Source organism: Sminthopsis crassicaudata, chromosome 1, assembly GCF_048593235.1.
Source record: "Sminthopsis crassicaudata isolate SCR6 chromosome 1, ASM4859323v1, whole genome shotgun sequence".
NCBI lineage: Eukaryota > Metazoa > Chordata > Mammalia > Dasyuromorphia > Dasyuridae > Sminthopsis > Sminthopsis crassicaudata.
This window is the reverse complement of record NC_133617.1, coordinates 532,489,772-532,505,618: the sequence shown is the minus strand read 5'-3', so window position 1 is coordinate 532,505,618 and position 15,847 is coordinate 532,489,772. Positions and strand designations below refer to the sequence as shown.

At 33.1% G+C, this 15,847-nt stretch overlaps 1 protein-coding gene and 1 pseudogene across 6 annotated transcripts in view; both read right to left on the bottom strand.

Annotated features, from left to right (window-relative positions):
• FOCAD (focadhesin) overlaps positions 1-15,847 on the bottom strand; it is a 369,886-nt gene that overhangs the window by 77,894 nt on the left and 276,145 nt on the right. For all 6 annotated transcript variants that reach the window (XM_074281856.1, XM_074281859.1, XM_074281857.1 and 3 more), the window contains 2 exons: positions 2,268-2,356; positions 162-206 (listed from right to left, as the gene is read on the bottom strand). In XM_074281856.1, coding sequence (XP_074137957.1) covers positions 162-206; positions 2,268-2,356 — 134 coding nt within the window. The remainder of the gene's footprint in view (positions 1-161; positions 207-2,267; positions 2,357-15,847) is intronic.
• On the bottom strand, positions 7,555-15,125 carry LOC141552248 (large ribosomal subunit protein eL21-like; annotated as a pseudogene).

The following is a 15,847-nucleotide window of genomic DNA, read 5'->3' as shown; positions in this document are numbered from 1 at the left end:
TATATACACATATATATATATATATAAAGTTTTAAAATTACCTACTGCAAGAGAAATAAGATACAGACAAATGAACAATATAAATAAGAAACAAAGACAAAAGAGGATATTAAATATAAGATAATCCTTTTAACAATCTCTAACTGATAAATAAGTCTTACTTTGAAGCTGACTTGATGATCTGGTCAGTCAGCATGTCTCTAACCCTGCAATAAAAAGAAAACAGTTATTATGCCTCATACTACAGTTAAAAATCTATTTCTTCTCCTGCTCTTCAACCAATAAGAAGTATCTGGTCTTTGATTCTTAAAACTACTAATGTCTTTAGTATACAGTGAGATGGTTATGGTGATGTCAGTTAAGAAGGGTTTCATTTTCAATATCTGTCTTTGACTTAATTATATTAAAAGAGTTATCTTCAAAAAGCTCCATCCTGACTTTTCTAATGTGTGGTGGGAAATGAAAGTCAAAAACAGTTTGTTTAAACAGGATTATCCTGCATTTACAGAGAGCTTTACAAAGTAATAAATATAATAAAATCTGGTATCCAAAAATAAATAATTATGAAAATTGATGTAGCATTTATTATACTGCAGAAAATAACTGACTTAGTTATCATGTGCTATAATCATCTGAATTAACTGCAAAAAGGGCTACTGAAATGCTCACATCTTTTAAAATATTTGAGTAATCACTTTTTAGTACACTACAGACCTGCATTTGTACAGCTTCTCATTTGATTCAAGATCAGAATGGAATATTCTTATATTGTCAAATGTCCCCAAGACAGCAATATGAAAGAATAGTCACATTATTATGTTAAAATGTAATTACTAATCTAACCAAAATGACACCCATATCTTAGGCCAAATTTCTGAGAGGTAGAATTTTAAGTTATATGACAATATTGTATGATAAAAATAAAGATCAGGATTAAAAAAATTCATTTTATCCAATATGAATTTTATTTCTAATTTAAAGGCTTGGCTAGCAGATACTCTCTTGAAAGAGTAGGATGTTATCATTTTTCATGTCTGCATTCCTAGAACATAAGAGGAGATTAATAAATGCCTTTGCCTTTAACTAAAAATAAATGCAGAGTAAAAGCTTTTATGTTTTAAAATTAAGTAATGCATAATTTACTGCCTTCTCCATACTATTAGAAAGATACATTTAAGCTATCTCAAGGAGATAAGGGGATAGAGTGTGGGGATATTTTGAAAGGTATATAGTAAGGTTTTTTTCCCCCCATTAAGACATCAGTTTTTCTCAAAGAATTTTAGAAACTAAAGAGGTTTTTGAGAAATTCTGCTAAAAATAATAAGCATTTTATTTACTCTTCCTTATTTCTTACATTTCATATTCTAAAAACAGTCATATCATGGACATAGTATTAGGCTTCTTGGAAAGAAGACTGTTTAAATGTTATCTCTAATACTAACTAGCTATATCATCATAAGCAAGTTATTTAGACTCAGCATCAATTTCTTCATCAGTAAAACAGGAATAAGAATACTGTGGTATCTACTTCAATGGGTTGTTATGTACAAATGAAAAATATATAAAACACTCTGGAAAATTTAAAGCATTGTATCAATGTCAACAGTTAAGGGAAAACTTGGCAAAATTAAGCAATACATTTAATATTGATGAGGAAATATGGAATAAGTGCAGTAATGCACTTATTACTACAAACAGAGATATTCTATCTTAGCACCACACTTCAAAACCAAAATTATACCTGAATATTCCATTTTTTTAATCTATAAAATTTTAGTAAATGTGAAAATCACAACTAATCAAAATTAACTTCTATATGCACCCTTAACTAAAAGTAAATACTTGTTATAAATAAAGTTGCTAAGATTTAAGAGAACTTTTTGTGTCTATTAGACAAGGTTTCACTTCAAGGGAGGAAAAATTCTTGATGAAATGGGGATTGGGAGGCAATAGTGAAGGCAGAAAGGTACATTAAAGGACATATTAAAGAATCTGTGATTTAAAAAAAAGTATGTCCACTTTTTTTTAGAAAAATATATAAAAAAAAGAATGAACCTTCACTTAAAATGTTATGTGTGTAGTAGAGAAGTGGAGGTGGTTCTTTTTTTGTTTCTAATAAGAATCATCTAGCAGGTGATCTGGATTTATCTCTATAACACTCATGAAGAAATTACATCCTGCAATATTAAAACCCATTATGGAGCTACCTTTCCCCTAAATTTTCACTTCTCACTACAAATTATGAGAAAAAGAAAGTCATCCCTTACCAGAGCCAAGCTGTAAATTTCTTGTACTGTATCTCCTCAGGAGCATCTTTTCCGTGTTTTAATTGCATGTCCAGCTCTGCCTGTCTTCCCTGAAAAATCACAAGATAAATCATGAAGAAAACTACATTTGGAATAAGTTTAAACTTCTATGAGAAAGATTTGAGTATCAGATATAACCCTTCCCTTGAGGACAACTTCATAATTGGATCTAACTGTTCTTCATAGGATATTTTACTTTGAGAGATTGTGTGTTAAGAAAATAGAATTACATCACTATATAATCATTTATTGATTTATTTAACAGGTGCAGTCTTGAAACATTGTGTATAAAGAACAAAGTGTTACCTAGGAATTAACTTTGGGGAGTCTCGTAAAAACTTCTACTATCATCCTAATTGTCCCTTCTTTCTTGAATTTTTCTTCTTCATCCCATATAGCTACCATGGCCACACAAATAGATATGTTCATAGGCATTCAAATAGCTTCTCTCTAACTGCTATTCTGAACTAATATGTTATAAGAACAGATATTCTACCAGGGATAGTCTGCAAATTCTACATACCAGTGCAATAAGTATCTGGAAAATGTGTTATGATCAGGTTGGGTAATATAATAATTGTTTTTTTTTCTGTATATTGCTCAGTAACTAATTTTTCACACATTAAGTTTATTTATGGCAAGAGATAAAGAAGTACATCAACAAATGATGTTAGCAACATTTTGTAATCTAAATCTTTTTTTTTTCTGATTTGCTAGTTCCTCTTAAAAGTAATGCTTATTTTGAGCAGATAATGCCCAACTGGATTTAGGCAAAATTTCAAATGCTGGGTGAGTTGGGCAAGGCTTCAGTTTTTGTTTTCTTTTTCCTTGACAGTTGTGAACTTCTTAGAGGAGTACATGGTAATAAGAGATGTTGAAAATTGTGTCTTAGAATAGCTTGAGTAAACAACATAGATTCTAGTAACTTCAATTTTCCTTTAATATTACAAACCAGAAGAAAGTATCAAATCAATGACTGAGTCAGTTCACTATTCCTTTTTTTATAATAATACATTTTTATTACTTGTGCTAATTTTTAACTTTTGTGTTTTAAATTTTGAGTTTTAAATTCTCTCTCTCCCTCCTGTTCCTTCTCCTTTTCTTGAAAAAACAAGCAATATATCAATAATACATGTGAAGTCATGCAAAATTTTCATATTAGCCGCATTGAAAAAGAAAATAATCTCAGATTTCTCTGAAGCCATTATGTTCATTTCTTATAGCATTCCATAGTATTCCATCACAATCATATACTACCACTTTTTCAGTCATTCCTCAACTGATAGTATCCCCGTCAGTTTCCAATTCCTTTTCACCATAAAAACAATTACAATATTTTTATACAAATAAGTATTTTTCCATGTTTTTTGAAATCTTTGGGATACAGATCTAGTAGGGGTATTGCTGGGTCTAAGGGTATTCATATTCTAAATTGTTTTCCAGAATGATTGCTGTTCAGTTTTCATGATGACAGTGGCTTCAAGAGATACACACAAAAAAGAAAAAAGTTTCCCTTCACGTGGCATAAATGTCAAAAGGTTAAAAGCGTCCCCCCCCCCAAAAAAAAAAAAAAAAAAAAAAAAAATATATATATATATATATATATATATATATATATATATATATATATATATTTCTTTTAGGGCAGAATGGAAATATCATGCATTTACATAGCTAATCTTTTCTTGAAACTATATTTTTGCGATATATAACTGAGCATGTGCCACAAAATGTAACACCTGATTTGTTAATATAGTAATAATTCTTATTTCTCTTAAATTATTTCTATCTATCTTCAAGAATGCCCTCAATTTCCAGGATTTTTTGATTTGTTAAATATTATATCTATGTCCTTCATAATTTTACATACTTCCATAAACATCATGTTTCATTATTCAACCCTAAAAAATCAATAACTATACTCTTTCTCATACCAAAATTCTCTATCCTTTAGAACAAGAAATCAAAGATAAGCTAAAAGAACTCTCACAAATATTAGCTTTCTATGGCAGATATTCTTCAGTAATTTACTCCCTCTACCCCCAAAAAAAATAAGATAAAGGGACATCTATCCCAAACATTGAATATATTTTCAGATTTTTTCTTTTAACATACTGATCATTTTTGCTTGTTTTTCCCTTCTTTTCTTTCTTTGGAAAATATTCTTTGTAAAATGGGATGGCTCTCTATGAAGGGAAAGCATATAGAAAGAAATTTAAGCAATAATAAAAACAGAAACTATTGATAAATTTTTAAAAAATAATTTAATATCCCATCCTACAAGTCAGAAAGGGAAAAAAAAAACTAAGAAAAGTCAACTTAAAAAGATTAAAGTCACTTTGGAAATGATAAAAGAAGCAAAAAATATTTTCCTCAGATTTTGCCTAATTGTCCTTTTCAGTCCATGCATGTGTTGTTATCATCCAAAGAATTCATTCCCTAGTGGTCACCCTTCCAGTATCATAATGACACTTACCTGTCAGAGTTTCTGCTTAATCTTTAAGAAAAGTTCAAGTCATGGGATGGGATGGGAGGAGAGGTGATGAATATTCAGGTAAAATTTCTACATTTATTTTGTTTCAATTCTTGACAAATAAACATCACAATTTGATTAACAGAATATAAGAGAGTTCCTATAATTTCTCAGATTCTGGTTCATTATAAACACAACTTGTATCTGTGAATTTGGCACAAAAATAACTGCCCGACAAAGAAAAGCTGAATATTTAAGTTGCCATGTCTATCCTCATATTCAAAATTATTATTTTTTCCTGAAAAGAATGACCTTGGCTCTCAACAACTGGCCTATCTTTCTCAATATGATTTCTCAGCATTACTTGATATGGTCTCACTAAATCATTTTAAGATAATTTTAAAAAAATTATTCCCTGCCTTTATAACTTTGCTTATCCCACTGTCTCTTCTTAGAGTGGTCTCCCCAACTTCTTTTCCCCATTCTATATCTACTATTAAAATTGTTCTCCAGTTATTTTTCAGTCATGACTCTTTGTGACCCCATTTGGCAAAGATAATGAAGTGACATTTTTTTCTTCCCCTCATTTTGCAGATGAGGAAACTAAGGAAAATAGGGTTAACTGATTTGTTCAGGTCACAAAGAGTAAATGTTGAGGCTAGAAATTACTACACTTAGGACTCAAAACTCAATTCCTTTTCAAGAAGCTTTTCCTAACATCCCTAGCAAAACATTCCTAGCAAAACATTTCTTTATATTTTCTTAGTAAGTCCACACTTATGATAAAAGAAACATACAATTTAAAATGTATTTGATCATATGTTATTTTTTAATTATTTTCATTTCTGTGCATGTGGTCACTAAATAAAGGTCTTCGTTAAGAAGACCTTAAAATGTTTTTATGTCTTTCTTTGATACTTAATTCCAAAAAAAATCTGTAAAGATATTGAATACCTCAACTAATAGGCATTTATTAAGAGCTTATTATATGTGACACACTGAACTAAAAAGTAGTGGGGAAAATAAATGAAAAGGCTCAAACCTCAAGGAACTTATATTGAAATAAGTCAAACAAAATATACACATGAATATAAGTAAAAATAGAAAAAATGAATAAAAAGAAATTTGGGGAGATGTGTTAATATCTGTAAGGACTAGAAAAGCTTTCATAAAGAGGGTAATACTTATGTGAAGTCTTAAAAGAAACCAGTAATTCTAAGAACCAGAGGTAATACTGGCCTGGGTAATATACAGTATAAAAAACCAAGTTAAGAGATGCATTATCAGGTGTTTCCAATAACAAGAAAGTTAGTATGACAAGAATATAGAAGAAAGGATGGAGAGTCAAGAAAATGAATACTGAAAATGCAGTACGGAACCAGACTATAAAGAGGTTTAAATGCTAAAATGAGCAGTTTATATATTATGCTAGACATGATAAGGAATAACAGGAGATTGGTTAATATATTGACATCATAAAAGCTTTATTTTCAGAAAAATCTTTCCTAGGATTTGGAATTTAATAAGATTTAATGAAGTGGGGAAAAGCTTGAGAAGAAGAGGCAAAAAAGAAGATTACTGCAATAGTTGGGAAGTGAGTAAAAACATGAATGAAGATTGTAGCAGTTTAGTGGAGAAAAGGAAAAAGATGCCATAGAGACAGAAATATCAAAGATCTGGCAAATGAATGAATATGAGAGGGAGGAAATAAGGATGAAATTGAGAATCTAGGCTTCAGTTATTGGAAGGATGGTGGTGCCATAGAAAGTAACAGGGAAGCTGAGGAGTTGCAGAAGATAAGGGCTTCTGTTTTTGAATGTGTTGATTTTAGGTGCTGACAGCGTATCCAGTAAGGAATGTTCAACAGGGAGAATGGCATTCAAGAGAGAATCTAGTACTTGATATATAAATTTGGGAGTCATCTGCCTCTATAGGATAACTAAATTCATAGGAGCTGTTAGGATATCAAGTGAGAGAAAAGAAGGGAGACAAAGAAGCTAGCTAGCTAGAATTCCAAAGAATCTAGAAGAGAGCCTTGGGGGACAACTCAGTCACGTCATATTAAATATGACACAGATGATGAATAAGCAAAGGAAACTGAAGATTGATCAGACAGAAAGGAAGAGAACTAGGAAAGAGTCGCATAGAAGAATACAGACAAAGCAATTGTGATGCTGAGGGTATTTGCAGGTCAAGGTGGGGACGTATGAAACACTGAGAGAGAGAATAATAACACAGTGTAATGGTATAAGGGAATTTCCAAATTCTTGATCATGAAATTGGAGTACTTATAAATATCAGCAATATCAAGGGTATGACCATTTTCATATAGATGAGGTAGAGTGAAAAAGCTCTTATGTTTGGGGACTGAAGAGAACATAAATATGTAAATTTAAGTTCTCCAGTGCAGGCAGACACTTGAATGCAAGGAGCAACTATGTAACAGCTAATGAATACATCGAGAAGGAAAAAAAAAACAATATTCTCCAGCTTGAGAAATAACAGTCACATAGGGTAACAAAAGAGGGAACTCAGGAGTAATCACTGAGGAACAATAGTAGAGGGAAGGTCTAGAAGCAGTGATGGGAACTGGTCTACAATGATAGGTTTTAATCTTAAGTCTACCACTTATACAAGACACATAGGCAAGTTTAGTTTCCTCATTATAAAATGGATATTTACATTAATCTCATTTCACAAAGTTTGTTGTAGAAAAAGTATCTTGTCCCCACCAATCCAATAAACTTTTGTTGTTTTTGTTTTTTTAATCGTTATTTATGCCATGAATTCATATAGAGATTACTTCCATCAGCTCAGGCTGCTTGCTATTTGTTCTCACAAAGTGTGCTTCTCTGGGTAGAGGCAGGCTGATGTTTCAGATGAACTCAAGTTCTTTTTATTTGGGCTTCCTCCTTTTGATCCTTTTCCTTCACCCACTTCAGGAAGCTACCTCTGCTCTTAGAGAGCTTAATATGCTCAATACATTAATTCTCTAGGCTAGAATCTTGCCCTTAACTTGTTTGTTTATAACAATACCTTTCCCATTGAGAAACATTATAGACCCATCCACTTTGCCACAGTAACATTTGTGGGGCATTCTAGGCTGAAATGTGCTCATATGCTTAATATTTATAATATCACCTTTCTTGTGTATTCTCATATATGTAGCCAAAGTGGCAAGACCGTGTTTTCAAAAGGACCTAGAAAACATGTATCCTAGCCTTCTCCTTTTTCTTTTTTGTTCATCATTTTGGCAACTCACTGGAATACGGCAGAGCCAGTAGAAAGCTATAGGAAAAGTATTCTATAAACTCTAAAAACTTCATAAGGATAGTGATCAAAATACTGTTAAAAGGGAAGAGACAGATGATGGACAGAATGAAAGAATGAAGGACAAAATCATTTATTAAGTGCACCATGATCCAAAGAGAAAAGCAAGATAACCCTATACTTAAAAAATTCACATTCTAGTAGAAGGAGATAACATATATAGGAAGGTCTAACTTCAGAACAAATGGTAAGGTCTGATGGCAGAAACTAGGCATGGACCCACATTTAACACCACATACTAAGATAAGATCAAAATGGGTCCAAGATTTAGGCATAAAGAACGAAATCATAAATAAATTGGAGGAACATGGGATGGTTTACCTCTTGGACTTGTGGAGGAGGAAGGAATTTGTGTCCAAGGGAGAACTAGAGACCATTATTGATCACAAAATAGAAAATTTTGATTATGCCAAATTAAAAAGTTTCTGCACAAACAAAACTAATGCAAACAAGATTAGAAGGGAAGTAAGAAATTGGGAAAACATTTTTACAGTTAAAGGTTCTGATAAAGGCCTCCTCTCCAAAATATACAGAGAATTGACTTTAATTTATAAGAAATCAAGCCATTCTCCAATTGATAAATGGTGAAAGGATATGAACAGACAATTTTTAGATGATGAAATTAAAACTATTTCCACTCATATGAAAGAGTGTTCCAAATCACTACTGATCAGAGAAATGCAAATTAAGACAACTCTGAGATATCACTACACACATGTCAGATTGGCTAAGATGACAGGAACAAATAATGATGAATGTTGGAGGGGATGTGGGAAAACTGGGACACTGATGCATTGTTGGTGGAGTTGTGAAAGAATCTAACCATTCTGGAGAGCAATCTGGAATTATGCCCCAAAAGTTATCAAACTCTGCATACCCTTTGACCTAGCAGTGCTACTACTGGGCTTATATCCCAAGGAAATTCTAAAGAGGGGAAAGGGACCTGTATGTGCCAAAATGTTTGTGGCAGCTCTTTTCATAGTGGCTAGAAACTGGAAAATGAATGGATGTTCATCAATTGGAGAATGGTTGGGTAAATTATGGTATGTGAATATTATGGAATATTATTGTTCTGTAAGAAACGACCAACAGGAGAAATACAGAGAGTCTTGGAGAGACTTACATCAACTGATGCTGAGTGAAACGAGCAGAACTAGGGGATCATTATACACTTCAACAATGATACTGTATGAGGATGTATTCTGATGGAAGTGGATACCTTCAACATAGAGAAGAGCTAATCCAATTCCAATTGATCAATGATGGACAGAATCAGCTACACCCAGAAAAGAAACACTGGAAATGAGTATAAACTGTGAGCATTGTTTTGTTTTGTTTTGTTTTGTTTTTCTTCCCAGATTATTTTTACCTTCCGAATACAATCCTTCCTTTGCAACAACAACACAATTCGGTTCTGCACATATATATTGTACCTAGGATACACTATAAGATATTTAATATGTATGGGAATGCCTGCCATCTAGGGTAGGAGGTGGAGGGAAGGGGGAAAATTCGGAACAGAAGGGAGTACAAGGGATAATGTTGTAAAAAAAAATTTACCTATGCATATGTACTGTCAAAGAAAATATTATAATTATAAAAATTAATAAAAAAAATTACAAAAAAAAAAAAAGGTAAGGTCTGATGGTCCAGTTAGCAGGTAGTCTAGTTTGGCTGCAGTGCAGAGGAGAGACAACGCTGAGGTATAAGCATATCATATCTATTTCTGTCATTGAACAATTTGACAATGGCAAAGACTTTTTTGGTAATAAGAACTTTCATTTATGAGTCTTCCACAACTATGGTTACTGAGGAGACAGGGACTATAGGACAGACAAAAGTGCCACAGAGAATCTCCCCTGGATGATTAGGGTAGAAATCTGGGCCTTGGCAGACACTACCACTTAAAAGACTCCTGAGTGCAGGGTTCAGGGGTAGCCTTCAATGGGGTCTGAAAAATGTAGCCATCATGAAGGAACACGGTTTGGTCGGACTTATTCGTGCTACCTCTCTTCTCTTCTATGGCACTTTTGGGTGGCAACTGGTCAGTGGCTAGTATTGGCTAAAGCAGAATCTCTATAAAGGCTGGCTAAATCTGCACAGGGATTACTTTCTTGGACAATAGCTCTAGTTCAAGCTGGAAGCAGAGCCAATGACACTGAGCGAATGGATATTTCTATTCTTGGTGCTCATAAGTTAGAAGCAAATTTGAAAGCAGAGAACACTGGTTTTGTAAAGTTCAACCTAGGATACATAGCGTTCAAGCTCTAGGAAACAAGAGTACAAGGAAACACTATCTCCTAAGCTAAATGTATCAAAAGCTGTTTGCCTAAATAATCTCCTAGTCTAATACAAATATGCATGACACACGCTTACAAAAAAGATTGTAATACCTCTAATGAGGGAGTGTCTTCTAGGACAGAAATCCTTGGTACTGTGGAGACGACAAGTCTAGACTTTGTCTTAGCTTTACTAAATACAATAATTTCTACATGGTAATTTCATTTAAAATACACTTTGTACTTCTAAACAACTGTGGTTGCTGTTAGATTCTTTTCATCTTCTGAGTAACACTTCCATGATCACAAATACTATTGGGAGATCCAATCTACTGAAAAGAAAACCAAAAAGGGTAGTAAGAGAGAGTTATTTTGCCTTCTCAACTATCTCAATCCTATGCATACTCTATTACATATTGCTCACAACCACAGGAATACAGAAATATTGACGAGTACTGCTAAAAATATTCAATTAGATTTTCACAAATATATTCAGTCTCTAAAATGTTTGTACCATATAACAGAGATCCAATCATTTTGCATATGTTCATATACAAAAGACTTCAAAGATTGAAAGGTTCCATATACATGCTTTAATGGAAGCAAATAATTAGGGGGAGGGAGAAGAAGACTGCCATCAATGGGGAATAATGGATAAACAAATTTAGTGGTACATGAATTTAATAGAATACCTTACTATGCCATAAAAAATGAATATAAAGAATCTATAGAATAAACAGAGGAAAGCATATATAAACCAATGCAAAATATAAAGAAGAAAAAATATAACTATATATATATATATATGTAAATATATATATATAAAACACTATATATAAAGGAAAAGAAAAAAAACCTGAAATATTCTCTTCATCTTTAATTCCTTTGCCATCACCTTCTACTCTTTCCTAACCTTCCCTAATCTGTCTAAGTGATAGCCCTTCTCCTTATTAAGGTCAATCCCTAGATGCACTTGACCTTCTGCCTAGTCCTTCCCTGTCTTTATTCACTCCATTTTCTGAAGCACACAAGTTCCTATCACTTTCCCTCTATCTCAATTTCTCTGTCGCATTCTAACTTCCTCCTAATGTATCTTTCCTACAATCTTTATACATGTTCCATCTAAAAAAAACTTTCACTACACCCAATGAGATGTTATTACCAGTCGATGGATCAGGCAAGAGTGCTTTGCAAACCTTAAAGTGTTAGATCTTATTATCCTATAACTTCTCTCTTTCTCAATCAAGCTCCTTGAAAAATGTGGTCTATAGTCATTGTTTCCATTTCCTATCCCCTCTCTCTCACTCCTCAAGCTTTTGCAATCTGGCTTTCCAACCTCATTACTCAATTGAAATTGCTCTCTCCTATTAAAGGAATAAGAGTAGGTAATGAAGAAATCAAACTGTCACTCTTTGCAGATGATATGATGGTATACTTAGAAAATCCCAGAGATTCTAATAAAAAGTTATTAGAAATAATTCACAACTTTAGCAAAGTTGCTAGGGATAAAATAAATCCACATAAATCCTCAGCATTTTTATACATCACCAACAAATTGCAACACCAAGAGATACAAAGAGAAATTCCATTCCAAACAAATGTTGAGAGTATAAAATATTTGGGAATCCATCTATCAAAGAAAAGTCAGGAATTATATGAGCAAAATTACAAGGCACTTGCCACAAAAATAAAGTCAGATTTAAATAACTGGAGAGACATCCAGTGCTCGTGGATAGGTCGAGCAAATATAATAAAGATGACAATACTCCCCAAACTAATCTATTTATTTAGTGCTATACCAATCAGACTCCCAAGAAACTATTTTAATGACCTAGAAAAAATAACAACAAAATTCATATGGAAGAATAAAAGGTTGAGAATTGCAAGAGAACTAATGAAAAAAAAGTCAGAGGAAGGTGGTCTAAGTGTACCTGATCTAAAGCTATATTATATAGCAGCAGTCACCAGAACCATTTGGTATTGGCTAAGAAATAGACCAGTCAATCAGTGGAACAGATTAGATACAAAGGACAAAAAAGGGTACATCTATAGCAATCTAGTCTTTGACAAACCCAAAGATACCAACATTAGGGATAAAAATTCATTATTTGAAAAAAACTGTTGGGAAAACTGGAAATTAGTATGGCAGAAATTAGATATGGATCCACACTTAACACCATATACCAAGATACGATCAAAATGGGTCCATAATTTAGGCATAAAGAATGAGATCATAAATAGATTAGAGGAACAGAGGATAATCTACCTCTCAGACCTGTGGAGGAGGAAGGAATTTATGACCAGAGGAGAACTAGAGATCATTGTTGATCACAAAATAGAAGATTTTGATTACATCAAATTAAAAAGTTTCTATACAAACAATACTAATGCAAACGAGATTAGAAGGGAAGTAACAAATTGGGAAAATATTTTTACAGTTAAAGGTTCTGATAAAGGTCTAATTTCCAAAATATATAGAGAACTGACCCTAATTTATAAGAAATCAAACCATTCTCTGGTTGGGTAAATTGTGGTATATGAAGGTTATGGAATATTATTGCTCTGTAAGAAATGACCAGCAGGAGGAATACAGAGAGGCCTGGAGAGACTTAGGTCAACTGATGCTGAGTGAAATGAGCAGAACCAGAAGATCTCTGTACACTTCAACAACAATACTGTATGAGGATGTATTCTGATGGAAGTGGAAATCTTCAACATAAAGAAGATCCAACTCACTTCCAGTTGATCAATGATGGACAGAAATAACTATACCCAGAGAAGGAACACTGGGAAGCGAATGTAAATTGTTAGCACTAATATCTGTCTGCCCAGGTTGCATGTACCTTCGGATTCTAATGTTTATTGTGCAACAAGAAAATGATATTCACACACATGTATTGTACTTAGACTATATTGTAACACATGTAAAATGTATGGTATTGCCTGTCGTCGGGGGGAGGGAATAGAGGGAGGGGGGGCAATTTGGAAAAATGAATACAAGGGATAATATTATAAAATATATATATAATAATAAAAAAAAAAGAGACTAAAAAAAAAAAAAAAGAAATCAAACCATTCTCCAATTGATAAATGGTCAAAGAATATGAACAGACAATTCTCAGATGATGAAATTGAAACTATATCCACTCATATGAAAGAGTGTTCCAAATCACTATTGATCAGAGAAATGCAAATTAAGACAACTCTGAGATACCACTACACACCTGTCAGATTGGCTAAGATGACAGGAACAAATAATGATGAATGTTGGAGGGGATGTGGGAAAACTGGGACACTGATGCATTGTTGGTGGAATTGTGAAAGAATCCAGCCATTCTGGAGAGCAATTTGGAACCATGCCCAAAAAGTTATCAAACTGTGCATACCCTTTGACCTAGCAGTGCTACTACTGGGCTTATATCCCAAAGAAATACTAAAGAGGGGAAAGGGACCTGTATGTGCCAAAATGTTTGTGGCAGCTCTTTTCATAGTGGCTAGAAACTGGAGGATGAATGGATGTCCATCAATTGGAGAATGGTTGGGTAAATTATGGTATATGAAGGTTATGGAATATTATTGCTCTGTAAGAAATGACCAGCAGGAGGAATACAGAGAGGCTTGGAGAGACTTGCATGAACTGATGCTGAGTGAAATGAGCAGAACCAGAAGATCACTATACACTTCAACAATAATACTATATGAGGATGTGTTCTGATGGAAGTGGATATCTTCAACATAAAGAAGATCCAACTCACTTCCAGCTGATCAATGATGTACAGAAACAGCTACACCCAGAGAAGGAACACTGGGAAGTGAATGTAAACTGTTAGCATTACTGTCTATCTACCCAGGTTACTTATACCTTCGGAATCCAATACTTAATGTGCAACAAGAAAATGGTATTTACACACACATATATTATATCTAGGTTATACTGTAACACATGTAAAATGTATGGGATTGCCTGTCATCTAGGGGAGGGAGTAGAGGGAGGGAGGGGAAAATTTGGAAAAATGAATACAAGGGATAATGTTATAAAAAAATTACTTATGCATATATACTGTCAAAATTTTATAATCATAAAATTAATTTAAAAATGATTAATTTTAAAAAAAGAAATTGCTCTCTCCTTGATGATCTCTTTTAATTGTCCAATTTTTTCTCAGTCTCCATCTTTCTCAGCCAGTTAACACTACTGTCTTTCATATTTTTCCCAATCTAGGTTATCTTGGTTTGTTTCCTACCTATATGACAATTCCTTCTCAGCCTGTTGTAGATTCATCTTCTAAATCATGCTCCTTAAATATAAGTATTCCCCAAGTTTCTATAGTATTTATCTTTTTCTTTTCTCCCTCTATAATCTGTCTTGTAAAATGCATTAGCTCCCATGGACTATCAAATCTATGCTGATGATTCACAAATAAATAGATACTATACTCTATATATCTGAGTCATCTGCATAGATCTGATAGCTGAATATGATAGTCTCTATATTTTCAACAGTGCATTTCTATTCAGTACTAGCTTCTCTCCTGAGCTTCAGTCTCACTTTATTAGACATTTCAAACCGAATATCCAGAGACAGTTCAAACTTAAGATGTCCAAAACTGCATTCATTATTGTACCCTCCAATATCAAGCCCTGCCAAATTTCATTCTTGTGAACTTTCGTTCACCGGTCCCTTTCAGACTCTCAGATTTATAAACTTTGTATTACTCAATCTCCCTTACCCCACATTTTTAATCAGTTACCAAATCTCATCATTATTAACTTTATAACAACTTTTGCATCTGACCCCTTTTCACCACTCACACAGCTACCACTTTACTTTAGTTCAGGCCTTGATTACCTCTTCTCTATATTACAGAGTTAATAATATAATATTCCTATATTCAATCAACTAATGGATTTTCTCTTATATCTAGGTTAAAACATAAACTCCTTTATTTAGTCATTAAAGTCCCTTACAACCTAGTTACACTTTATCCTTCTAGCCGCACTGAGAATTACACTCCTTTCTATACTCTGCAAACTAGCCAAATTAGCTTTCTTCTTCATGTATGAAATTCCATTTCTTATTCCCATGTCTTTGTCTTAACTGTTTTGTATCTTAGAATGAACTCACTCCTTACCTATACTTCATAATGCCCTATTTTTCCTTTAGGACACAAATCAGGTACATTTTTTAAATATTAAGCTGATTCTGATCTCCATAATCATTATGGCCTACTTTCCTTTATTACCTTTCATTTAACTCTTATAATTATTTGTAATTTTTCACTTTATGCTTTGTTCTATATATGTGAAATATGTCCTTATTGCTTCTTACATTAGAATGCAAGAACCTTAAGAATAAGGATTATTTCATTCTTTTTTGTTTGTGTCCTTAGCTCCTAGTACAATGCCTGGAAAATAGCAAGACATTTAATAAATTGTTGCTTGCTTGCTCAATTATAATT